The sequence below is a fragment of the Phascolarctos cinereus genome, unplaced genomic scaffold (genome assembly GCF_003287225.1).
Source record: "Phascolarctos cinereus isolate Bilbo 61053 unplaced genomic scaffold, phaCin_HiC Scaffold_9;HRSCAF=440, whole genome shotgun sequence".
NCBI lineage: Eukaryota > Metazoa > Chordata > Mammalia > Diprotodontia > Phascolarctidae > Phascolarctos > Phascolarctos cinereus.
In genome coordinates this window covers 249,211,832-249,238,600 of record NW_027556402.1, presented here as the reverse complement: position 1 = coordinate 249,238,600, position 26,769 = coordinate 249,211,832, and the positions used below count along the sequence as shown (strand labels likewise).

Genomic DNA, 26,769 nt, shown 5'->3' with positions numbered 1-26,769 from the left:
GAGCCTAGGCCCCTAAGTAATGATAGCGTATCACTTTAGCACCCTAAGGTTTAGAGTGGTCGCGGTTATCTGCGGAGACAGATTTGGAGAGGCTATCTGATGTCACACAGTTCCAAAGCTAGGAATCTTGGACGACTCAGAAACAGTCTTGTTATCTGGGGGACTCAGGGTCATCTGGCACCAGCTGTAGTTCAGTTTGAGTTAGCTGCCATAGCCTGTAGCAACTCTAGACTTGGGTTCAAGTAATTTAACCAGGATGGTTCCTGGATCAGAGCTTTTGAGGCAAACCTCCAGCACAGGCAGGTGCTTGCCTTCTCTCCTTCTCTGTTTGTTATGCCCTAGTTCTCCAGTTAAACCCGGCAGAGGGTTAACCTGCCCAGTTTCTGCAGCGTAGAGCACGTCGGGCTAAGAAGTTGTGGCCTCCAGGGCCCTGCGTTCGTTTCCCCAAGCCTCAGAGGGCAGCTGTAGTTCTCCCCCAGTGCCAGCAGGTGGCACTTGGCCCTACTTGACATTGACTGGGCAAGGGTGGTGATGGCCCTGCTTAGGTGCTGTTGCTCACAGCAGCCACCACCTTTCTAAAGTCAAAAAAAAACAACAACCGCCCTACAACTTGGACCCTGATCTTTTCCTTGACTCAGGCCATGGTTTTTGGCTTGGCCTGGCTCTGACTCTCTTCCAGCCGAATTCATCCAGCTAGCTCTCAGCAGTAGTCAGCCTATTAGGAAGGCACACTTGAACATCTGTCCTCTAATCCACTGAGAACCTTTTATACAAAACAGACTCAAGTGAAGTGTGAATCACTTTAGCTGCAGGTTTGCCTGAAGCCCAGGCCTCCTGAGCCCGACTGCCCCAGCCATCCATCTCCTACCAGGTAAAGTGTCTAATTGTAACCTGCCCTGAGGCAAGAACAGAACACAAATCAGGGGAGCCATTTAGATCGGGATTTCTTTTTATTCCTTGTTGGTTTAAAATGACTAATCAGAATAAAAAATAAAAGGGCCTCTGCCTAGAGGGAGATGGGTCCCCCTTATAGAGGCCAGGACCCAGGCATCCCCTGCCACCCAGGAGAGTTGGGCTAAAGGTAATCCCCAAGGCCTGCCCCTCTCTCCCCATTCCCAGTTTTTGGCATGTGATGAGAAATATTGCTTTTTGGATTCTTCTCTCCCGGCCTTGAATCTGAAAACTCAACTGTGAGGGTTGGGGGAGGCACCGACGGGCTGCCTGTCCCCGTTGCCCCTGCGGGGATGGGGGTCAGATCCAATGATAGGGTGGCTGGGCTAGACCAACTCCTTCCTGCTGCGCCACAGGGCAGGCAGCGGGGCCTTGCCCACTAAGGAAAATCAAGTGCCAGTGAGACTAGAAAACTAACTGCATCATCCCCAGATCTCTCCCTCCTCTGACCAAGGCCCCTGCAGAGAATGTTCTCACTCTCACCTCTCCTCTTCCCAAGCTCCTCAGGGACAGCCGAGGGGGAAGAAGAGAGGCGAAGCCACAGGGGAGGGAAGGGCATGAGTTAGAAGCTCCCATGCCTCTGCCCTCTTCCTTTTGGTCTGAGGAGCAGGGAAAAGGGGGGTTGAGGGGGGGAGCGCCCCTTTCTCTCCTGATGCTCACCCCTCTCCTCCCCTTTCCCCATCCCAGGGTAGATATATAATTTCTTTGATATTTATTATATATATATATATATATATATATATATATATATATATATATATGTACACACACACACCTGGTAACGCAGAAGAGGAAAAAATAGAATCCGTAACAATAATAAAAAAAATTATTTCTGGTTTAAAAACGATCCGGTTCCCTCCAGGGCAAGCAATTGCACAAATGTCCACTGAGTCTGGCCCAGGGGGGAGGAGGGTGATTCTCAGATAGGAGGTTACTGCCCTTGGCAGTAGGTGTGAACTCTCCCCCACCTCCCCCACCTCCAATATTGTGGTTTTTAAAAGCTCCTCATCCTCTTGGGACCTGTGGTTTGCAAAGTTGTCCATGCAGGTGAGGGGAGCCCCTGGGGGGGGGGGAGCAGGGTAGCCACTCAGGGCCCTTTGGTGTAGGCACAGAGGCGCCAAGGGCTCACACCGAAATCTCATAGGTGGTGCCGCCCACCCCCGACACCTTCTTGACTCCTCCTCGGGTGGGGCTGCTGAGGGTTGGCTGGCCCGGGCCAGGGGAGGCAGAGCCCAAGGTCTTGGGCTGCCCATTGGATTTGCTGTAGGCAGTCTTCAGTTGCACCTCATCTCTGGGGAGGGAAGGACAGATGGGTATCAGGAAATGAGGAGGATGGAATGGCAGAATGTCTAAACAGACCACAAAGGGAATAAGGACAGAGTCATATACATTTTCTCTCCTAGCCATTCACCCCCTCAGAATACAAACGTCTCCCCAATGATCCTCTTCTCTGACATAGGGAGGAAAAACCCCCACCCTTATCCTTCTTTAACACTCACCCCCCCCCTTTGTCTAGGGAGAATTTCTCATATACTCACTTCCTCTGGCACACAAGGCACATCCCTGTACTTCCTGAGGAAAGATGGGGAGGCACTAGGCCTGGCTACACGTGGCCAGGAGAAAATGAGGATAGTTCAGATGGAATCATCAGACTCCCGGGTTCACTGGAGCTAAAATGTGCTCTGAAGGTAATGACCCCTCATACAGGACAAAAAAGGGCAAGGAAAGTCTACAAAGCAACTCTTGACACTTACTTGGGGGCCAGTAATGGCTGCAAGGCAACTTCCTCTGTCTCAGGGACACCAGATGGGGTTTTTTGGCTGCTGTAGGACATGGATCGGCCCAGGTAAGGGGCAGTTGGGGCTGGCTCAGGGGACCCTAGTCCCCGGCCCCGGAGCCCTTCTGGCTTGCCAAAACGGGGAGCAGCTGGGCGGCCCAGTGGGGTCTTGCCCAAGGGCGAGCGCTTCGAATCGTCCGAAGATGAGCTGGTACGGGGGGCATGGCCAGAGCCTGGCGTTGACTGGATGCCCGAGTCTCCCAGTCCAGATTCCTCTTCCCGACCAGGAATAGGAGGTGACTGGCGCAGCAGTTTTTCCCGCTCCTGAAGGGAAGCCACAATGTGGCGCGACAGATTGTCGTACCGCACAGGTGAGGGCTCGCGTGGTGGAGGGCCAGCTGGCACCAGGCGTGGGTGCCTCTCAGCTTCCCGCTGCTGGGCCAGCCGGGCCGACAGGAAGGGAGAGGTATAGCCCAAGGGGGGGTCTGGCTCTGGCCCTGCTTGCACCGACTCAAAAATCAGGGCTGTCAGAAGGGGTGAGCAGGCTGTCATAAGAGAGGCTCCCATTGCGTGTCTGGTTGGCTAGACTCTTGTAGGAGGTGGAAGTTGTCCCCTCTGAACGAATTGACTGCAGCTGACCCATTTCAAAGCCTGTGCCTTGGGCTGACTTGAGGCTGGAGGAACGCGACCCACTTGACAGTGGGTCAAAGTGAAAGCTCTTGCCAAAAGTGGGAGAGCGGAAGCTTTCTGGTTCCAGGCTGGGCTCTGAGCGGTAGCTGGGGTGGCGGCTGCTCTCAGCAATAGAGGCTGGCTCCTTCAGGCTGTCTCCTCGACTCAGCTGACGAAGAAAGCCCAGGAGCATATCAAGACCTGGTCTAGGAGCACCCCCTTCAGTACGCTGGTACCCAACACGAAGTCCCCTGAGCTCAAGAATCCCCGGTAGTGAAGGATCCCCCACTCATGGGATTGGGTTCCACCAAGCCAGCAGCTAATGAAATGGCTTCCAGCCCTTCCCTCTTCTCCCATCTTCCCAAAGAAGCCAGGACCCTCTTTGACTCTCTGTGCCAAGGTCCCTCCCCATCCCCACTGGGGCAGGTCTTGTACCTTAGCACTTGAGGAGTGAGGTATGGCAGCGGATGTGCTGCTGCTGCTGTAGCCAGGCCTATACTTGTACATGGTAGGTGTGGGGGGGTTGTCCTTGCTCAAAAGACTGTCTGCAAGAGGAAACAGAGAAGCACAATAATGGGTCACTTTTAGGTTTGCAGAGCCCTTCACACAATGATCTCATGTGACACTCACGACAGGAAGAGAGAACTGAAGTAACTTGCCTAGGGCCCCCAGCTAGTACCTTGGACAAGAGTGAACTCAGGCTTTTCTTGACTCCCGCTATGATGTTACCTAGCTGCCCTAGCTCTCTTCTTGAAAGAGCCAGGCCAATGGAGAATCTGAAGATTGGACTGAGCAGAAAAGAGGAGGCTCGACACATGCTGCGGGTCTCAGTCAGGGTAAGGATGCCACCGAGAGCTCGACACCATTACCCAGTGTGATGGCAGTAGAACACAGGGATCACAACTTTGAAACAGGGATCTGATTCTCTAGCAGATACAGTAGGGGGTCCCCATGTCAAGGGGGCCTCCAGGCCTCCCCTCCCATCTCCCCTGCTTACAGAAGCTCCCCCATCCTGCTGTCCTTGACCATCCTGCTCTCCCCGACCATCCTGCTCTCCCCAAAGCTCTTACCCTCAGTGGTGGCTAGGCTGAGGTGAGTCCGGAGGCCCGTGTAGCGACTCAAGTCTGGCTTAGGAGGTGGTGGGGGCTCAGCATCGGCAGACTGGCTCTCTGTTACCTCCAGGCTTCCCTTGGACTAAGAGTTATAAAAAAGAAGAGGTTCGATATGGAAGAACATAGTCTTTGTGAAACTGAAGGTTACCTGGCATGAAGCAGAAGCAGGAGTCACAACTGATGTCTTTTTCTAAACAGGTGGGACAGATGGGTGATGCCAAAAGGCCCTTCTGTCCCACAAGTTCAGTACTAATTCATTCCTTCATTCCCCTCCTTTCTACCCCCGCTGCCATCGCCTGGGCTCTGATATATGAGCTATTGACTCCCTCCTTTCCTGGACATCAGCTCCAACTATGGCTCTCCACCTGCCGGTTACCCTTTATGTGTGTGCAGACCACACACTTCACAGGTGGGAGTAAGGGATAAATTCTTAACAAACAAAAGACAGAGGCAGTTACAAAAGATAAAAACAGTCCATTGTGATTACATGGAATTGAAAAGCTTCCACACAAAACAAATGCATCTAATGTAGAAAGAGAAACAAAATTGTCATGTCAAATATTTCTGATGGAGTTTGATATCCAAGATATACAGACAACAGAAACATAAGACTAAAATCCACTCCTCAATAGAAGTGTTCCAAAGATATGAATGGGGCAGCCAGGTGAAACACAGATAAAGCACTGGGCCTGGAGTCAGAAAGATCCTGCCTTAGACACTCACTAGCTATGTGACCCTCCAAGTTAACCCTGTTTGTCTGTTTCCTCATCTGTCAAATGAGCTGGAGAAAGAAAATGGCAAACCACTCCAGTATCTTTGCCAAGAAAACCCCAAATGGAGTCACAAAGAGTGGAACATGACTGAAAACAACTGAACAACAAAAAAGAGATGAACTGTTCTCAAAAGAATTGCCAACTATTAACATCCATGTTAACAGAAAGCATGCTAAAAATCATTTAAATGAGAAATGCAAACCAAAACACTCCCGTTTTCCCCTCTTAGCCAGCAAATTAGTAAATATGACCAAGGATACCAAGAGTTAATGTCAGAGGAGTTATGGTACACTAACGCATTGCTGGTAGACATATGAAGTGGAACAACCAAGCTGAAAAGCAATTTGGAATTATACAAATCAAGTGCCTAAAATAAACGTCCTTATCCTTTGACCCAGAGATTCTACCACTAGGCATATGCCCCAAGGAGGCCACGGTCAAAAAGAAATGTCTTGACAGCAGCACTTTTTGTGGTAGCAAAGAACTGAAAACATAGTAGAGGCACATTAAGTACTGGCCAGACAAACTGGTACATGAGTCACAGAAGATCACTGGACTTGAAGAAAACCCATACTTGGTCCGAAAGAAGACAGGATGAGTCTACCACCTCGTTTGCAGAAGCTGGGGTGGGTCCATAAGATTTTATTGATATATGAATTGTTTTTTCTGGATTTTTTTCTCTTCTTCCTCTTCCTTTTTTTTAAAAAAATTATGTTATATGATTCTCTGGGAGGAATGAAAGGGAAAGCTAGAGACAGAAATCTAGGTTTTAAAAATCAATTTTAAAAACTCTATGTATGTATATACATGCATATGTGTGCATACATCCATATATGTATATGGATAGAGGCTTCTCCCCTCCCCCCCCCACAAAAGAAGGCTGAGGCTGTCTGGATGTCCCGTGTGCTGTTTCCTGGCATTTGGCACAGTGCCTAGCACTAAGAAAGTGCCCACAAGAGGTTTATCTGTCTCCACCATATTGAACACAAGCCGATCCCCCAGGAGCACCACCATAGCCCCCACCTCTTTCCACTCCACTTCATTTTTCACAAAACTGCCATCATTCTCATTGGCTCATCATTCAATGGCCTGCTGACTCAAGTTCAAATACCTCTGTCTGATACTCAAGGCCACCCCCCATCAGTCACCATTTGTCAGCCTTCCCCAGCACTCTAGTTTCCAGCCAAACTGGACTATCTCCTCTCTCGCCCTACACTTTTTCCTTTGGCCTCCAGGACTTGACTTAAGCAATTATGCCTAAAATATGAACATTAAATATTAAAACTATTTCTAGTCATCCTTTTAAAATCTTTTGACCTTTTTTCAATGAACTTAAACGTAAACATTCATGATAAAAACAAAAAAGAGAGTTGTCTATCTTCATTCACTGTGTCAACCAGCTTCGTGAGCTGAGAAGGGTTCCATAAGTTTTACTAGAAGGGGTCCGTGACAAAACTGTTGAAGAATCCCTGGTCTAGTATTCCAGGTAATTTGAGGACTGGAGGAATGTTACAAATTGCATACAAGAGACAGAGCAAGGACATCACAAACCTTCTTCCCTCGTCACTGAGGGAGATGGATTCCCTCCTGACCTCACTTCCCATCCCCTAAGTCCCTCACCTTGGTTCTCTTGAGTTCCCCTTGGATACCGTTGTCCATAATTTTCACAGCAACCTGCCCATCTGATATTTCTGGTCGAAGGAAAGGAGGCCGAATCACGACTGTCTGCTCTCTCTTTGGTCTCCCCAAGTACCTGGTAGTCAAATAAAGCCGATCCTTTCTGAGCACTCACCATGCGCAAAGCATTGTAAGGCATACCAATCCTACAGGATGGGGGGGCCTCAGTTCCATGTTTACAGCACCCTGATTTATGGCAGTGAGCTAGAGAGGCATGGGGCAGAGCAGAATAAACACTGAAAAGGCCAGCACTGAGCCAACTCTCTTCATTCTCTGAAGTATGGTAAGAGCGGGCCCCTGAAGGTGAATCTAATCAGTCAACCATTTGGTTATTAGGCACCTGCTGTGTGCCAGGCATCATGATGGGGGCTAAGGCCACGAAGATCAGAATCAAGCAGTGCTGGCCCTCAAGAACTGACATTCTATCGAGCAGGGGAGACACCAGGCACAGATACAGGCACGTACAAAACAGATGTAAAATAAAGTAATAACAGGAGAGGTGGACCTCGAAACTGAGGGAAGGCTTCCTGCAGGAGACGCAGCTGGAGTTTTACAGAAACAAGAGATTTTAAGCAGAGGGGAGGTGGGAGGGCCTTCGAGGTCTTGGGGACAGCCAGGGCAAGGCCCAGATCCACTAGAGTGACAGCCACTGAGAAGACCAGGCTGACAGCACAGAGATTGGGAAGGAGAGGAATGTCTATTAAGGTTGTGAAGGTGGAGGGCTTTCAAGGCCCGACAGAAGAGCCTGTTTGCTCTCCTACAGGTAATGAAGAGCCACAGGAGTTTATGGAGTGAGGCAGTGACATAGTCAGACTTACCTTCACGTTAGAAAAATCATTTTGGGACTTGTATGGATTTGAGAGAGGAGAGACTTGATACAGAGACCAATTAGCAGGCTACTGCAGTAGCCATAATAACCTGGAGAGGCAGAGATCTCCGGTCACATTCGTGGGCAGGCCCCTCCTCCTCAGACAGCCACCTAACTCTCAAAGAGGAAGAGCCACTACTGACTGCAGTCTCCGCCTATCACTACCCCACTCTGGAATGGACTCTCGAAAGCTACATTTGAGCCACGGGAGAGGAAGGCTTTACCTAGGAGCCGAAGAGCTGCACAGCACACGGCTGACGTTGTTGCAACAGCCATTGGTGAAAGGGTTTACACCTCCCCGGAATTTACCCGTAACCTGCAGAGAGGAAACCTCTGTGAGCTAAGTCAGATGATAGGGCATTAGAAAGGAGACTTAGAAATCAGGCACAGTGCTGAGCAGGCCCCAGGGTTCACACACCACCCCCCTTCCCATTATCAGCATAACTCTTTATTGACAGTATTATACTAGTATAAAAAACTAAGCATAACAAAGTACGAAAACCCCCGCCCCCGCTGTCCTTCAGCAGCCCCTCCCGTCCGCCCTCCTACCTGTTCATTGGTTGTGCGCCCCCTGGCCACCAGCACTACGTGGAATCCCGTCAGGCCCGCCACAGGAATAAAGAACAAGCCAGCCACGCACATCACTGCCATGCTGCAGCCTCAGAGTCAAGGGAACCACCAAAGTGACATGAGCTGACTGACCCTTCCGCCACCACCCCCAGCCCGCGTCTGGGCCATTTCTGCCCAGCACTGAGCAATCTGGAAGGATACGTGACAGCCGTGCAGACCCCTGAGAGCTCCTCCATGTGGTAGAGGATATAGAGCAGGCCGAAGCCAAACACGCCCATGATGTGGGCGGTGAGGGAGAGGAGGAAGAGGAAGAAGTAGCGGTAGTTCCGTCTCCCAATGCAGTTGTTCACCCAGGGGCAGTGGTGGTCAAACTCCTAGACACAAAGAGAGACAGGCTGAAACAGGCCTGGCTGTTAACCCATTCGCCTTCTCTCAAGAGGGACAAGGGGAACAGGCCCGAGTTTGTCGGTCAGCGTGCCTAAGATAACTGAGAGGCCTCCATGAATGGGGAGGCCTTCCTTCCCAAAGCTCCAGAAGTCCCTTGGAGGCCACAGCTCATTCTCAAGGAGCTGGTGTGGCTTTCTCTACAGCAATGGCCACACTAGCCTTAACCCAGTGTACTCCCTTTTGCTAAAAGGAAATGAGGCTTAGATGAAAACGGGGACAGTACGGAGCTGGTGGCTACTTACAGCCTAGGGGAAGTGGGAGGAATTAGCAGACAAGCAGTCAAGGACAGAAAGGCGACCATATAACTGGGATCAGAGAAGCTAAGTAGCTTCTCTGGAGCTCAAGCCGATGGAACGGGAGCAAGAGGTAATTTAGACATGGGCAGAAGCCAGAAAAAATGTTTCCCAAACAACCAAGGAGGGTGGAGGTGGGAATCTCCATCCCAGTGAGACTGGGATCCAGTCAGCATGCTCCCCTTCAGAGACACCATCCTCCCCTGCCTTCTGCACATGTACAGCATGCTGATTTATGGCAGTGAGCTAGGGAGGCATGGGGTAGAGGAGAATAAACAATGAATGGGAGTTGGGAGAGGCCCGGTTTCAAATCTCCACTCTGATACTTACTAGTTCAGTGACTATGGGCAAGCCACAATTATTTTGAGCCTCAGTTTGCTTATCCAGAAAATGAGGACAATAATACCCATAGCATCTACCTTAGAGGGCAGCTTTGAGGGCCAAATTAAATCATGTATATACAATGATTTGTAAACCTTAAAGCATTATATAAATGTCATTTACTATTATGGCCTTTGCTACAGCTGATGTCCTCAAGCTCTGGGATGGAGCCAGGAAAGCCCAAAGACTAATGGACATGATTTGATCTCAGTCTCTCCTCTGAGGCTAAAAGGATTCAGCTGTGCCACCTGATGGGTAAGACGGCTCCATCCAAGAAGCGGGTCTTGTGCTCTGCCCTCTCCCTGTGTACCCAAGGCCCTTACCTCAACACAGTTGTCACAGACACTGCAATGGGAGCATCGAGGGGGACGGTAGAAGCGGCAGGTGGCACACCATTTCATTCGAACCTGGATCCCTTTAATCTCTACAGTTTTGTAAAGTGGGGCTCGAAAGTCATCCTCCTTATCCTCATCCTCTTCAGCTGTGGCAGGAGAAAGATGGTTGAATCCCATCAACCTGGTGCCCAGTGAGGGGGACATGCTGACTTCATCTCACTTCCCCAGCATACTCCTAGCTCAAAGAGCCTAGCCCCCTCTCCACAGCACAGCCAAGCTGAAGTTTTTTCCAGTCTCCAAACATGCTTTGTTTTCTCCTTTTCCAACTCTGCTCACACCGTTCCTTCTCTGCAGAATCACCTTACTATCCCGTGAATGAAAAGCCTACCCATCTTTCAAGGTTTAGCTGGGAAGCCACATCCTTCAAGCCTTCCCTAATCTCCAGAATAAGAGGTGATCTCTCCCTTTGCTGAATTCCTATGACACTCTACACATATCCTGCTGGTGATACACAAATAACCATTACAACAAGGGAGAAGGAAGCATGTGTCTTATCTGCCCCAGTAGCCTAAAAGTTCTACAAGGAAACGTGCTTTTAAAAAATCCTTATTTCCTCAACAATGCCTAGCAGAGCGTCTTATACATCGCTGACCCTCAAGAATAAATAAATCGACGAACAATCCCCTGGGGTTCCATACATTGCTGCCTCAGCCCTAGGACTCTGTTCCTTTTACCACTTATTGAGAAACTAGGAGGGAGAAAGGGGTGGGGAAGGGTGTGGCAGGGAAGTGGCCTTTGCCACCCTAAAGGATCACTGGATTAACACTGTTTTATGCCACACACAAAGGTCAGGGGAACCTTATTCTCACCAATCCTGAGCTAAGACCTACACCAAACTGTGAATACATTTCCTTGGGGACCTGAGGACTATTTCTAGTCCGTAAGTAAATCTCATAATTCCCAAGCCCCTAAGGCCTAGGGTGAACTGTGTTTGCTCTTCTTTCTCACAGAGCTACCCAAAGGGAAGAGGAAGGTCTTACCTCGGGGAAAAATGCCTGGGTCCATGAAGGTGGCCATGCTGAAGTTGGCCAGCACGAAGAGGAAGATGACAGCATTATAGATGGGCACTGCAGGTGACACATACAGGCTCAACCCTGGGCACCTGTGCAGAGAAGAGAAGAGGAAAAAGGGGTGAGAAGAGAAGCCACCTGAAGTGATAGATCTCCCTTACCATCCTGGTCCACAGAGTGTGACAAAGCTTCTCAGGGACCCAGCTGGTGTCCAAAAGCTTCCCCAGGGAGAAAGCCCTCCCCTTGTCTACCAGTCTATAGGGCTAGAGTGAATGAGGTTTACGGGTTCTCCTTCCCATTACTCCAGGACAGGAACCTACAGACAAGGACTTGTCTTTGGCTCAGTTCCTAGAACCACACACAAGTCTGGTTGGAGGTTTCCCTTTCTTTTCTCAAATCCCTGTTCCTATTTCTCACCCTCTGGACCAATAAGTCTGATTTCCCAAAGGGTATAACAAAGGGCTAAGAGAATTGCCCCCAATATCAACCCTGGGCCACCTAGGCTTGTTTCTTCCCACTAAGGAAACTGACCTCAAAAACAGCAGAGACCAATTGCTTTTGGGAACCGACCAGAATTTTCTGAAGCCCACCCCTCCCTCCTATCAAAGCAGAAGTGAGGACTAGGAACAGCCTGTGTCACCGATACCAACCATATCCCCTTCCAGAGCTGCCTAAAGATCTGGATCTTCGACACGTCCCACTGACTTGCACACCGGCTCAAAGCAACTGACACCAGTTGCTTCTCCTCCTCCCTTCCCCCACTCCCAGGTGACTCTGGGCCCTATGGCTAATGCTTCCCACTCCACTCTCAGGGGCCTGGAGTTTCTTCAAGGACTGAACTGAGTTTTATTCAAGAGAAGGTTGACAAAACAGCAAGGAGTTGTCCCCTCCCTGCCAAGATACTTCAGGCCTAAAAATGAATCAGAGCAAATGGGGCTCCCTAATTGAATAATGAGAGGGATAGGGATACTAAAAAAGCTTACCCAGCCAACTCACAACAGAATCAAAATATCTGCCAGAAGGGAATGGCCTAACTTAGGACTGAGATGGGAAACATGGCTCAGTTCCTTCCCTGAGGAAGTCCTACAGAAATCTTTTCTTTCTCTAGAGACTTCTAGGAAAGGCTGCTTAGGCTACTACATTCTATGCCAAAAGAATTACCAGGTAATGGGACAGCAGAAGCCTAGATGGAGAGCTAGAGGGTATTCAGAGGCAGCTGGTGGTGCGGTGGCTGGAGTGCTGGGCCTGGAGTCAGGAACATGGGAGTTCAAATTCAGCCTCAGATACTTAGCTGTGTGGCCCTAAACAATTCATTTAACTTCTCTTTGTTTTAGTTTCTCCAACTGTAAAATGGGGATAATCATAGTACCCACCTTACAGTGGTGTCATGAAGATCAAATGAGATATTTGTAAAAGCAATTAGCACGATGTCTGGCACACAGTGCAAAAATAAACCTCTATAAATGCTTATTCCCTTCCCCCTTCCCCTTTCCATTCTGACCATCTCACTGACAGGTAAGTTTAAGTGACTTGCCCATGGTCACAAAAGTATAAGCATCGTAGACAAGATCTGAACCCAGCTCCGACTTCTCTACTGTACTATATCGTCTACCCTGAGAGAAGGGCCTCTCCCGCTCAGCTCAAGAGGCCTTCCTTTTGGAAGACACTGGCATAATACACTAATCTACTTTGTGGCTAGGAACTAATCCCTGAACTAGGGCAGCATGTGTCCTTGTCCCCCTTTCCTAGGCTAGTCTGAAGTAAAGACTGAAGGAGCCAGAACAAGGGGCCAGATGGTCCCAGTGGCTTAATCCACAGCAGCCATGGATTCTATCAACCAACATAAGGCAAGGCTTCTCAGAAGGCAAGAGAGCCCCCAGAGAAAAGTAACCCAGCGCTCAAGAAAAGCATCAGAGGACCTGAGGGCAAGAAGCTTTGTGTCCCTGGAAATCCTAGAGAAGGTGCCTTGATTTGCCTTCAAAGAGCCCCAAGGGTCACTATCCCAGGTCTTCTGTCTCTTGCAACGTCAGAGATCAGCGACCTATCTCTCCTCTGGACAAGAAGATGAGGATGGGAAGAGGGCACCCACACTATCCTACAGGGCCGAGGGGGCTCAAGTCCAGCTCTCTGCTCCTGCCAGGAATGTACCTCGGAACTAAATTAAGGACAAAGATCCTCTGCTCTGAGTGTCTAGGGTTTACAGAAGCAAGAAACAAGGAGAGATAGGGAGGGATGGGAAAACAAGCAGAAGGAAGAGCCTCTACCCAGTTCCACCCTAAGACTGGCCTTCTTTATTCTTTGGAGGGAGGGATGAAGAAAATCAGTCACCCAGGCTGGAATCTCTCCCTAGCAGTGTCCTGTCTCCTCTGTTTCTGGGGAAAAGAGGGTGACTCACTTGACTCTCATGCTGCCTGTTCCTAAGGAAATAAACTGAAATGGGAAAGAGGGTAAAGTCAATCAATTCCCATGGGTACCACAAGGAGATAACCATGTTTAAAAAAAAAAAGTCATTCCTCAGGATAGAACAGAGACCATTATGATTTTCTTAGTTTCTGATAAAAGAAACAAGGGTTTCCCTCATCCCTCAGAAGGCCTGGAAGTTCCTGGGAAGTCATTAAATACAAGTTAACAGCCCCCATGGGCAGGTGCCAATTTCCCTGATCACTTTGATCACTGGGTTTCCTTATTCCCAAACCAAACTAACTCATCCGGTTCTCCTCCAACTGTTTAAGGCGTCCTTCTCCAGATGATGAACTCTGTCCCCTCAGAATATCTTTTGAATTTAAACCTACTCTAGCCAAGGTGCATGGGGCTAAATCCTAATCTGGTGTCACGAGAAACCATCCTCCTACAGTGACTGGCTCCAGGGAGCTGATGCCAATAACCTTGCTTTAACAAAGCCAGGATTCCTGCTCCCAGACTGCAAAGGGACCCTCTGCTCTCAGTCACGGGAGCCTCCTACGCAGGAGAGGCATGCATGAGCAAAATCTCTTCCCGGCCTGGGGAGGAGCTGTGTTGCTATGGTGCCCCGAAGGGCTCCTGGGTGACCACCCCAGGCAGCCTGTCTAAATTTGCTCTTTGACAGAGGGAGGTGAGGCATGGGCTGAGGAAGGAGCTGTTAGGGCTCGTCCTCAGCCCATGGCAATAATCACAAAGCTCCAGAGGTTTGGGGAGCGGCCTAAGCCCAGAAGGGTGGCTGACTCACTCACAGAACTCCTCTACCTACACCACCCCAGGAAAAACAGGTTCCTCTGCCCACTCTGTCGAGCAAGGCCAAAAGGAATGAGCGGAGGATGGGTTCTACTGCCCACTTTCCGCTGGGGCCTCCCCCAAATGCCTCTGTGAGAGGCACAACAAAGGAGGAGATGGAAACTGAACTGGGACTCAGGAGGATCTGGGGGAGCGCACGTATCACTGCCAGGCTATGTGGCCGTGGTAGTTAAGTCACTGAATCTCTCCCATGCTTCTGTGTTTTTTCAGCTGTATAATCAAGTATAAGAATGAAGAAGAGAGTGTTTACAAAGACCTTGGAATCCTTCTTAAAAAGCACCTGGCCCAACACTGAACACTCATTGGCTAAAAGGAACAAGGAAACATTGTTATCCGCCATCATCACTATTAATTATCATTCCAGTCCCTCTATCTCCAATTCCACTTTTCCTGTCTGAGGTTCAAAGGAAGACAGGCTACTATAAGCAGGAAAGAAGCAAGCACCTACCGAACAAGGGCTGGGCTCTTCAGCACATTCCACCAACGCCTGGCAGAAGAGAAGTATCTGGTTCACTGTGCTCACCGACATTGAGATGAGCCATGATGAACGCGCAGCACTTCCTGCGCCCCTGGGGGAGCTGCATCCCTCAGCGCCTGGGGTATGAGCGGGCTCTTCCTCACCTCCCACCCCCAGCTCCCCTCGCCTATGCTGCTCCTCTCCTTTTCCCTTTCCAAACCCCAGAAGAAAAGCACTTTGTCACCTTTGAGGAAGTCGCCCTCTTGCCCCAAAACTTGATTGATTTGTGCCCCTTCTTTGCTACCCAGGCTTCAAAATGCCAGAAACCCAGGCCTTGGTGAAGAGTAGGTGCAAACAGAGGGAGGAAAACCAACGATTACTCAATCAGTTCCATAAAGGGTAACTATAACCACTGCAGGGATGAGACAGACATTGAGGGACCAGCCAAACGTCAAACCATCTGACTTTCCCGCTGTCTCCTGGGTGATAGGGTTGGGAGGTGACCAGAGGGAGAACCTGCCCAGAAGCAGTCTTACAAAGGACTGGCTGGCCTGTTCTTCCAGGCAACAATGGCCCATGGCCATCCCTTAGAGGAATAAGGAATGCAAGCACAGATTTCTTTTCCCTACTTAATTTTACAAATAAAGAAACTGACAAGCTGAGTAATTTAGAAACAGGCTTTTTGGACCTGGAAGGGACCCGGGAGAACAGCTAACCCAACCCTTTCATTTTAAAGATGACTGAGGTCCAGACAGGTCCAGTGACTTGCCCAGAGTTACACAGCTAGCTGTGGCAGAGTTGAGACAGGAAGCCTGCTCTGATCCCTAGACTTCTGACCTTGCACTAGCGCTCTCTCCACTACTACACTGCCTCTTTGCTCAATAATATTAGAATTAATTAATTCTAATTCATTGGAATTCATTAATATTAGAAATCAAGCCTCTTGTAGTATTCTACCAGGCAGGTTCCCTTTAGTAAAGTGTAAAAAGTAAACAAACAAGCCCGAATTCCTAACACAGCCACTTAACTTCAGAACGTAAGAAAACAAGGGATGGGAAAAGGGCTGGCGAATCTGAGGAGTGGGAAGGTTGGCAGCTGTGTTCAAGCCCCCAGTGGGATAGAGGGGCTTTGAAATATCCCCCCAGCCAACACCTCATCTTTTATCGGTAGGACAGACTGATGCTTTATATTCATAGACTCTCCTTGCCTGATGAAGCAAATGAGAGGGAAAATTATTTCTAATAAGTTGAAACCCACATGATTCTGCTAATTAAATCTGCCAGTTAAAAGGGCCTCTTCCTCCCACTCCCAGCCCCCTAGGTCCCACAAGCAGGTCTTACGCAGCAGCAATATAAGGAACAAACTTAAGACTGGGGGGTGGGGGTGGGAGAATGAAAAGCAAGAATGGCTAAGGCCAAGATAAAACTAAGGAAAGGGTTGTTTTAGTGCCAGCTGTGACCTCCTTCCTGCTTTCCAAACCTGGAATGTTCTCTTTGGTCTCATACAGGACTTGAGAGGAATTTTGGGGATAGGAAGAAAAACCTGTGGGGAAAACACTACGGTCAGATGTACAAGAGATGGGAGCTCTGATGAACAATGAGATGGCTTACCAGGGGAAGAGAAATAGGAGGGCTGGCCTCCGAAATATGGAGAAAGGAGACCCTAGCCAGGGGTGGGGAACCTGCACCCTTGAGGACACATAAATTTGTTCTGCAAAATTCACCTGAGGACCTAGAGGGCCACAGGTTACCTCGAGGCAGCAGACTCCCCACCTAGACAAACAGTTTAGAAAACTTGTCCTGGGGAGGGAGCCTTTCATTGCAAGTTAAGGCAATCTCTCCTGCTCAAAATTTCCACTCCTAGACTGAAAGCACCTCCAGAGTTAACCAATATGCTTTTCCGAAGCTCATCCTTTCTCTGCCCGAGGATGAGGGGACTCATGGCCCACGAAGGGGCCCTATTTCACTGGCATTAAGGAAAGGAGAAAGTTTTAACAGAATGTAGGAAAGAGGTTAAACACATCAGCCATCAGTTGAGGAAACGCCTATTTCAGAACATTTCTCTTCTGGGTAAACTGGTGTAACCAGGCAAACACTTCACAGGTCCCTGATGAACAAGTCAGGAAATGGGAGAGATGGTGCCTCCTGCTCAGTCTAGCTCAGCAACAGTCTGATTCAAGAAAATCCCCATTAACCTACCCTCAACTGCCTACATTTTTAATACAGGTTTATGTACACACACACACACGTCTTGCCCCTTGACATCTTAGCTTCTATGTACGTTCCAAGATGCCATGATGGATATACTTCTCGTCCCAGGACCACTAGCACTGCTGCAGCCAGAATGCTTGAGTTCCATAATAAGATCCTTTGGGTCAAGTGATGGCTCCAGTTGCTGGATGAAGCAGCAGAAACAAAAACCCAAGTTCTCTCACTGTGGCCCCAGTCCTCATTGCTGGTAGCAGGTGCATGAAGGACAACGTATGCAGAAAACACAGAGTTCACAAGGGAGGTAAGGAATTAGCAGTCTACTGGACCCACTACTTTCCAGAGAACAATGGATTCCCCCCAAGGGGAGAAGAGAGTAGGGCTCTTCTCTCAGCCTTGGTGGGGCCCAGCCGGACTGGCCAGGCTGCCAATGTGGGAGCCCACAGATTCTATCATCACCCACTGTTTGGCGCTCCCTCCTTTCGAACAGACATATTACAATCACAATGAGATTTCAGCTGGCCAGCTCCACAAGACACAGAAGCTGGTAATCACTCATTTTTTTCAAGAAAGGCTCTCAAGTTTCTCATCTTAAGTTATACCAATTCAAAACCAGTTCATGTTTTATAGCATTTTAAAATTTACCCCCCCCCAAAAAAAAAAAGAGGGGAAAAGGCAGCATGGGGTAGTAAAGAAAGAGATGGAGCAGGAGAAAGGAAGACCCCAGATTAGAATTCTCCATGGGTCACGTTTCCTAGCTTTGCAAAAAGCAAGTCTCTGAACTGCTCTGAGCCTCAGGCAACTCAGTCTTATCTTAGCTGGGTTTCATCTGCCTGGGTGGAGTGCATTCTCACACCCACAAAATCCCAGATACTTGACACTGACTAAAGCTTATAACCCAACTTCCTCATGAACACCCCTACGAGGCAGGGAGGACCTTGCTCAGTAGGGGCTCGGCAGAGCTAAGGGCCTCACCTCCTCATCACTGATACAGTTAAGGATTGGAGTCAGAAGCTGAACTCAGATCACCTGACGCTAGAAGTCTAGAACTCTAGCCACCAAACCAGAAGGATTCCCTTTCCTATTTTTAGGGTTTCCTCCCTCTCCTAATTCAGAGGCAGTTTCTTTACTGGCATCTCTCTCCCAATCAAACAGTGACTCCAAAGTCAAACCAAGATTCCCCTTTGTCTTCAAAATATCCCCTCCAGTTTTCACTCTGTGTATCTACTTATCTAATCCATGACATTCCTTATTTCTCTTCCCAGAAGCATCTTACTAAGGAAAATATAGTGCTGCACGGCTGATTCATGTGGTCACAAATAAATAATCAGGGCAAAGAGAAACTCTCAGAAACTCTTCTACCCTGACCAAGTGTCATTCTGACAGACCCAAAGGGCTTCAACAACTTTGGCCTCTCTGATGCCTGGCTAAGCCAACCTTCATGACGGAAGCAGCCAAGTCCTCAGTAGGTGCTGGGTGGTGAGCAGTTGTCTCCTGGATTTCCGGCTAGTAACAAATAGACAAGCCCAGCTCTGACTTCCAGAAGCAAAGGAAACACTTAAATGCCCAGCTTCCCAAATTGAACCAAGAAGGAAAAACATGATTTCTACTCACTCCAGCATGAACTCAGAAGGCTTTCTAGCTAACCACTATACTCAAAGGTCCCTCTCTCAGGGATGTTCTAATGGAGTCCTCTTCTCGGAGACAGAAAACTCGGTCGCTGGCCTCTCCAACACACTTTCAGCCTTCTTAAGTCTAAGGACCAAACCATCAGAGTGACAGCGCAGGAAAACATTTAGCAAAAGCCATGGCTGTGCTGCTGCAGCACACAATGTCAGTCAAACGGAAAGCGCGCACTTTCCCAGTCCACCCAGTCTGAGAACTCCAGATGCCTGGCAAGAATCATCCCCATTCCCTAAGCGCCTGGTTCCCTCACACGGGTCTACTCACAACTGATTGCTTAAGCCTCCTCAGGCCTCTGACAGCTACTCCCCATGCCCTTGCCCTTCCTGGATTACCGAATGATGGGGCTCCATGGCATAATGGGAAACCCGTTATAAAGTCACCAGAAAGTCAGACAAAGGAAAGGATGCCAGTTCGAATTCCACTTACTCCCCCCTTTATTACCATTTCTCTGGGTACCTGATTGTCCCCATCACTGCTATCAAAAATCCCTAGTAGCAACTCCAGGGAATGCTCACTGCCCTGCTTCCCCTTAAGAACACCACTAGGGTCCAACTCACGTAAAGGCAAAGAAGAGGGTTGTGGCTCCCACTAGGAAGATGGCGGCTGCCGAGACGGGCACATACTTGCTGGGTTTGAATCTCTTTCCGGACTCTGCGGGCATGTTGGAGCTCTGGTGGGAGATCTGCCTTGCCGCATAGCCCAGGCCCACACAGTGGCAGAGCGGGTAAGAAAATGGGATGTGGGGTCAACGGGGACAGGGAGGAAGGGCAGCACAGAAGGAAACCTAGAGACTCAAGTTTAAAACTACTGCCCTTCCCCCTCCCAAATAAAAGCAAAAGTCAGAAGATTTCAAATGAAACAAAAAACATGGGAGGGGGAAAGGAGAAACCAACAGGTGAATAACCCCCTCCCCAGGATGAAACAGGAGGGGGGATTAAGCAGCACAACTTATACAGTTTAAAAGGCGAAAATGAGCTGTGGACTGTGTACATGCAAATGGCTGCAGACGGAGAACATGGGCAGGCAGACAGATCACAGCCGAGCTCATGGGTGGAGACAGGTCTTTGAAGGGAAAGATCAGGGAAGAATGGCACCCAGGGCAAGGGAGGAGAGGTGCTGACACGACTCCTTTAGGAGGCACAAATGCCCCTTCAACTGACACCAAGTCTCCCACACTTCCAAAAGCGTGTAGTGGGCTTATTCAAACTACGTCTTGCTCAACTTTAATCCAAGAGAAACTTCAGGTGGGTCCCCCTTCCAGCTTCAAAGAGAGTCTGTTTCCATGGCAATCTCTGCCCCCTTCGAGTAGTCTCCTTGGTGCCACATCCCCCACACCTCAATTTCACCAGGACCGGCTGCCTGGCAATGGTGGTTTAATTTTATTTATTTCTCTCTTGGCGGCTAAAGCTGAGCAACAGCTGCTGCAAGGTTGAGCTGTAAATCCTTCCCTTTGAAGGGGGTGGGGGGAAGGGAGCGGGGAGGGACAGCCTGTCTATGCTAGGTCCCTTTCTTTTATTCCAAAGCCCATCAAGGGCCACCGTTTCTGTAGAGTTCATGTAAAACAAAGAGGAAATCTGAAATCCCAGAAGCCATACTCTCCACTTGGTCAAAGCTGGATAAAGGAGCTGGTTCCACTTGGCTATGTTTTGGCAGATAATGTCAGATGAAAGAGGTTCAGAGGTTCTCCTATGGCGGGGCTCTTCTTAACCCCTTGGGGCTCTCTCCTCTCTTCACCCTTTGGCTCTAGGGGAAGTTCAGCTGGGTCACTGGGAGTCACCTAGAGAAAACAAATGGCCATGTCAGAGATTCATCGGGGAAGCTTTACCAATGCCAGCAGCACTCTCACCTAACAGGCTGCTCTCCGAGGGACTACGTCTCCTAAGGAAACCTCTTCTACTTCTCTCAGAACCAAACTGAGGAGGAAGAGATCAGAACCTTTCCTGTCTTAAGCCCAGAACTTCGATCCAGAGTGCAGGGTAAAGGGTTCATTCCCCAACTCACTGAGCAGAATCAGTTCGCTCTAGAGAGGGACTGCCAAGTCTGACCAGACACAAATGGGTAGTCACAGACTTCACATATGTAAAAAATCTTAGCCTACACAAGGGCCTGCCTACTAGAGAAAAAGAATTACCCTTTAAGCCAAGAGTGTATTGCTATTATTATTACTGCTACAAGAGAAGAATAAAGTCACCTCCAAATAAAAATAAGATGCTCCAACCCCCATTTCTCCTATTTTCATATATGTGTGTGTGTGTGTGTGTGTGTGTGTGTTGTGTGTGTGTGTGTGTGTGTGTGTGTGTATATATATATGTATACACACACACACATATATATATACATATTGCTTTTTAGTTACCTCTCTAAAGGGGTAGTGGCTGGGTAATTATCTTAGATAAGCCAGAGTTGTCTAGTTAAGGAAACCAGAGCTTTGTACTGAAAGGTGACTAGTAAAGAACTGAATGTACTTCAGGACTCTCATTTATCTTGATTTAAACTGACAAACGAAAGCAAACTTCAACAGTTCTTCCTTAAAGCGGCCCATTAGGATGTAAACTCAGCTCCACCTACTTAATTGTGATTAACAGTAACAATTATTACTGTTTATGACAGCAGCAATGTAACACTAGCCGTCCGGATTTTATGGGATGTTTTTCATCTGGTGATCTCAAAGCACTTTACTCTTATTATGCGATGACGCACAGCCTCCCTCCCTACTCTGTCAAAGTTAAGCCTAGAGATGTGCTAGAGGCCATTTAATGAGTCACTGGATCAGAACTTGGGAGTACACACCCCCCCTGACCTCCCAACATATACATACAAATTATTCTTCAGCCAGCACTCAGCCAGAGAGGGGAGAACAATTCTGAAATCACCACAGGTCAAGAATGTGACTTCTTCAAGTCCAGGATACATAGGAAGGCCCTCACTTCCCTCCAACCTCGGGAGTTCCTCCTTCACCACCCCAGAGATCCAGAGATAACGGAGATACTAAGGCACAAACTGGAATCAACACTTCCTCTCCTACCTCTAGGGGTGGTGGCCCTCAGGGGTCAGCTCCTCCCTTCTGGATTTACCAACTAAACTAGTTGTTTGTTTTTAAACTAAAAGCAAAGATTTCTTTGTTTTGTTCTCCATTTAAAGAAACTTTTAAGAGTAAATAGCAATTTAAACATACCCATACTTCAAGGAGAGGGTCTTGGTGACACAGGATTTCCAAGTTTATATAGCTAAGTGAATGACTTAATTGAAAACCTTCTACCTTTCTCAGGCGTAAGGACATGTAATGGTGAATAGGGGCAGGACTTATGATTTCACTGATGGCAGGGAACTAATAAGAAAATTCCCTCCATCAAGGCAGACTGGCACCTTCTTGGCAATTTAGTATCTTCGAGATTTGCCCACAGCACTTAGAGGTTAAGTGACTTGCCCAGGAGTCACAAAGTTAATATGTGTCAGAGGGAGGATTTGAACTCAGATCTCACTGACTCCAAGGCCAGCTTTCATTCCTATCTAAAAGCTATCTCTCAGGCTAGTTCTAATTCATCTACTTATCCCTCAACTTCAGCACAGCAGAAAAATCTAGTGGCTCAGGATTGAGAATTAAAGGTCTCAACTCTGGAAAGGAATCAATGACATACCAATCCAAAAGCATCCAGCTCTTTCCCTAACAGAACAGGGAGCTCACTACCTGGAATTCAGGAATGGTGACAAAGGTGGCCAGTTGCAAGATAAAAACTAAAATTCTTCACTTTTTATTGATAGAAGAAACTATACCCATGCACAAAAACACTTTTTCTAAACTCCAAAGATTAGAGTAGATGAACTCTAAGTAACAGTGTATTGTCATCTAGTCTAGAATATAGTATTATTTCATATTGTGCTTCATACAACAAAAATGAAAATGAACATGGGCTCATACTGTGGAAAGGCAGGGTCATAAAAGGATATAAAATATTGGAAACACAGCTCAGGCAAAACATAAACTGAGCATTACCTGAGATGTTTGGGGGATTCACATGAAAGGAAGCAGGATAAAATCTAAGAAGGCATAAAGTATAGGTGGAGAAGCTTCTCCTGGTCACATCAGAAAGATGTGGTGATTGTTGATAGGACTGATGTTACAAAGAGAGATTGAAAGGGTCTAAGTATTGAGAGCAATCTGAATCCATACCAATGTGGGAGGTTCATGCAAGAATGTATATGACAGGTCAAACTAAGATACCAGCCAAATACAATATTTAAGAAAGTGGAATGGGGAGGTTTAAAAACCATACCTAAGAATATGCTAAAGATGCTTGCGTCTTAAAAATGGCTTGAAATCTAATGGGAGCAAATGATCAAAATATAGGTACCTCAACAAGGAGTGAGGCTCTAGGAAATACTCTTCCAATAAGTAGGATAATCAAGACAGGTAGCGTTCAAGAATGATAGGGGGTTCAAGCTCCATCTGACGCACACTAACTGTGTGAATCCTAAACAAGGCTCTGAATCTCAATACTCTAGATTACTCTCCAAGACAGTAAGTTGAAGAGAAAGTACTGACCAGCACCGATAGAAAGAATGTCTTCATCTAGAAGTATCCAGGTGATGTCCATCCCCACACCGAAGAAATCACCAGTCCAGTCCCACTCTGGGGCAGGTAGGTGGGCCAGTGGATAGCGTCCGACCTGGAGTCAGGGAGACTCAGCTTCCTGAGTTTGAATCTGACCTAAGGCACTTCCTAGCTGTGTGACCCTGGTCAAGTCACTTCACCCTGTTTGCCTCAGTTTCCTCATCTGTCAAAAGAGGCAAAGAAGGAAATGGCAAACCACTTCAGTATCTTTGCCAAGAAATCCCTAAATGGGGTCACAAAGAGTCAGACACGACTGCACAAAAGTCCTATCTAACTCATAAAGTATATTTAGGTAGATGCTGACGGTAACGAACACGGATATTGGAACAATCGTCATGGCTGAACACTGAAAACTGCTAACTAAGGGCAAGGTGAACACCAGATTTACTATCAAAAGGCAGGCCAGCGTGTAGACTGGAGCACTTGCACACGTCAGGTGGGGTTTAAAAAGGGGGTGGTAGGGAAGGAATGTTTGGAAGAGATCTAGCAGAGGGGAGCGACTCTGGAAGACACTAGGAGGGTGCCGGGGAGAGCGCGACCCGGGAGAGGGAGCACAGCGCATCCCCGTGGCACGGAGAACTTGGCCGGGGCCGAGAGAACGAACGAGGCTCCCGGACGGGAAGTCCCCTGCCCAGGGTCGGGGGTCGCTGGTGGGGGGCTGCGCGTCTGTCGAAAACCCCCACTCTACAGAGGCCCAGGGAAGGGGCACGGCCGCGCCGGGGGTCGCTCCGGTCCCACCGAGGTGGCGGAGCCCGAACTCCACACTCCGACTCCGAGGGCAGAGCTCCAGTTCGGCCGCCTCGCCGACTCAGACTCGGGCTTGGAGTCCCAGTTGTGCAACCGTGGGCAGAGACTCAGTTTCCCCATCGGTAAAATGGGGGCAGCACACCTAGCACGGCGTGAGCCCCCCGGCCCGGGCTGCCGCTGGGCGTGGGGAGAGATGGGGGGCCGAGCCCCGGGGCCACCGTGCTCCCGGAGGCCGGGGGGGGGGCAGCGGGGCAGGACGCCGGCCCGGGGCCCCAGCCCGACCGGGCTCGGCGCGGCGCCCGCACGTCGGTCGCTCCCCAGTCTCTCCCTGCCGGCCCAGGCGAGCTGGGCCGGGGGTGGGGTCCCCGGGCGGCCCCGGCCCCGGCTCCCCCCTTCCCTGGAGGTCACCCACCCTCCCTCCCGGCACTTCCGGTTCCGCAGGGGCCGGTGTCCCCGGTACTCACCCCGTGCGCGGTGTCCGCCGCCACCGCCCCCCGGCCGTACCGCTCGCCAGCCCGTCAGCCAGCCAGTCTGTACGTCCGTCCGTCCGCCGGGGCTGTGAGAGGCAGCGCGCGGCCCCCGCACGCTCCACGCCCGCCCCGCTCCGCGCGGCCCCCGCTCCCCGCGCGCTCCCGAGCCCGGCGACGCTCCTTCTCGCCAGCAGGCGCGCGGCCGCTGGCCCTCAGAGGCCGGTCTCGAGCTCCCTCACGTTTCCATTGGCTGCCCAAGCCCCGGCGCGCGCTGGGTCTCGCGCGGGGCACGTTTCGCCCATTCATGCGGCTCGCACCGCCCGCCTGCCCGCCCACTTCCCCATTCACTGACCGCCCTCCTCTCGCCCCCGCCCACTTCGTTCTCAGGCGCGCGCGCGTACGCGAGGTCCTCTCCCCTTCCTCCAACCCCGCCCCCAGTGGCCTCGGCTCGCTCGTTTCCTGATTGGCTGCCAGGGCATAGCGACGTAGGCGCACGAGACGCCGAAGTTGCGCGCGCATGACCATGGGAGTCAGCAGACGATTGGGTAGAGGGTGGGCATACTGCGCAGGTGTTCGGAAGAAGGAAGCGTCGAGGGGAGTATTTCCATCTTTCTTACCCCTTCTTTTACTACTCCTCTATCCAATCCCAAAGGCTCACAAATCTGGAAACACCTATTTGCGTACATAGTACTCTTAAATAATAGTGTTTAAGGTAATCAAGCAGGCAGTCTTCCTCCCATCTGAGCCAAGGCTCTTCAAAATGCGTGGTACAGTCCAGACAAGTCCAGACAAGGGTCTAATTTGACTACTCACAAGAAGGACCCGCCCTCTTCCTGCTTCAGTCACTTCCCTCATTGGTCAGCCCCAGGGAAGCTGAAGAGTCCCTTTTGTTGGAGGAACTTTATTTAAAACACGCAGAACCTAAGTTTTATAGGCCAGCCAGAAGGCCGGGTGGCAGAGAAGATTCCCAGGTTCCTGGAAGGGTACTCCGCAGACTCCAGGCGGGGGGCGGGGGAGCTGTCTGGGAGGGGGGCCTAAAGGGGAGGAAAATTCGGGTTCAGATGACCAGGAAGGGCGGGGCAGCCGGTGGAGGCTGCCTGGGGAGAGGCTGAGAAGGGGCCTAGCTTTTCCTCCACTCCCAGTAGACTCACTGGTTTTCTAAGATGAAGGGGCCCAAGGGGTAGGGTGGAGAACTCCCTGGGCAGCTTTTAAAAGAGACTAAACCGGCCAGTATGTAGCCGAGATGGTTCAAAGGGCAGGGTTTTCCGGAGGTCGGGGACTAGACTAGGCAGGGATTTTGCAACTCTAGTGCACTTGTCACGTAATAAGGCAGCGTGGGTGGTGGCCTTGGAGTTCGGATCTCTCCTCAGACATTCACCAGCAGTGTGACCCTGAGCCTCTCATCTCACTTTATTCATCGCTAAAATGGTGTTAATGACAGCAATAACACTACCTTACGGGGCTGCAAGGATCAAATGAGATGAGCATGAAGAGCTTTGCAACCTTTAGAGTTATATAAATTGCAAGTTATTATTGCAATCTCTAATTCAGTGCAGTTCCCAACTACACTGAGAGCTAGAGCACAGGGGCTATGCCTTTCTAAACTTTGTTATATCCCTCACATAGCAGACACTTTAAATTATATTCTTATATTCTACAGACAAGTTCTTGTGGAACTCTACTAAGTTCCACACCATCCCTTTTCCTCTTCCTTACTCGTCACCAATGATAGCAAGAGCCCAATGCTGCTCACCCTTATTCAACTGGGGAAGCCATTCCCTTCTTTTGAAGGCCTGGCAAACACCATATATTATGCTTTCAATAACATGTAAAGCCTTGGGCTCTTTTCAACTACAAATTTGTAGTTTTAATTGGTTCCAGGTTCTTACTAATATTTCAGCATTAGCTAGCATGGTCAAGGGGATACAACTGTGGATTAAGAGCTCTAGGACTTAGTTCCCCTCTTGCATTTAATTCATGTGGCTTGAGATCTTTTCCCAAAAGCCTGCTTATCCTTCTTCCAAATAATTCAAAAGAACTCCCTTTCTACTTCTCACTAATATCTTGTGAGAAAAAAAACCAAGTCTACTAAGCTCCATAGAAAATAAATAGAAAGTATCTGAGAGAAATACAGGACATTATTATTGTTGTTTCCATCTGCAAAGTGCTTCAGAGTGTTTTGGAATGTTTCCTTGGGATCCATGTCAATTTCAGCTCTCAGATTTCTTTTCTGAATTTCTGTGGCTTTAAGACATGGCCATTTACCTCTCCCCTCCCCCTGAAAAAATTCTCTGTTAAAAGCAGATCGGGGAGTGCATTCAGAATGGAAGTGACATAAAAACAAAAAGCATCAATATATATTTTTTTAAATTTCGTGTTGCCTTAACTCCGGACAAC

At 49.2% G+C, this 26,769-nt stretch overlaps 1 protein-coding gene across 1 annotated transcript; it reads right to left on the bottom strand.

Moving 5' to 3' along the window:
* Positions 1-931: 931 nt before the first annotated feature.
* Positions 932-23,275, bottom strand: ZDHHC5 (zDHHC palmitoyltransferase 5). Its single transcript, XM_078148922.1, is given in 13 exon segments — positions 932-2,242; positions 2,706-3,244; positions 3,246-3,566; positions 3,833-3,942; positions 4,468-4,591; positions 6,903-7,035; positions 8,052-8,143; positions 8,377-8,479; positions 8,599-8,771; positions 9,842-9,999; positions 10,894-11,015; positions 19,101-20,320; positions 23,087-23,275. Coding segments are annotated over 12 exon segments (2,145 nt in total). The 5' UTR covers positions 19,205-20,320; positions 23,087-23,275; the 3' UTR covers positions 932-2,076.
* Between the last annotated feature and the right edge of the window lie 3,494 nt (positions 23,276-26,769).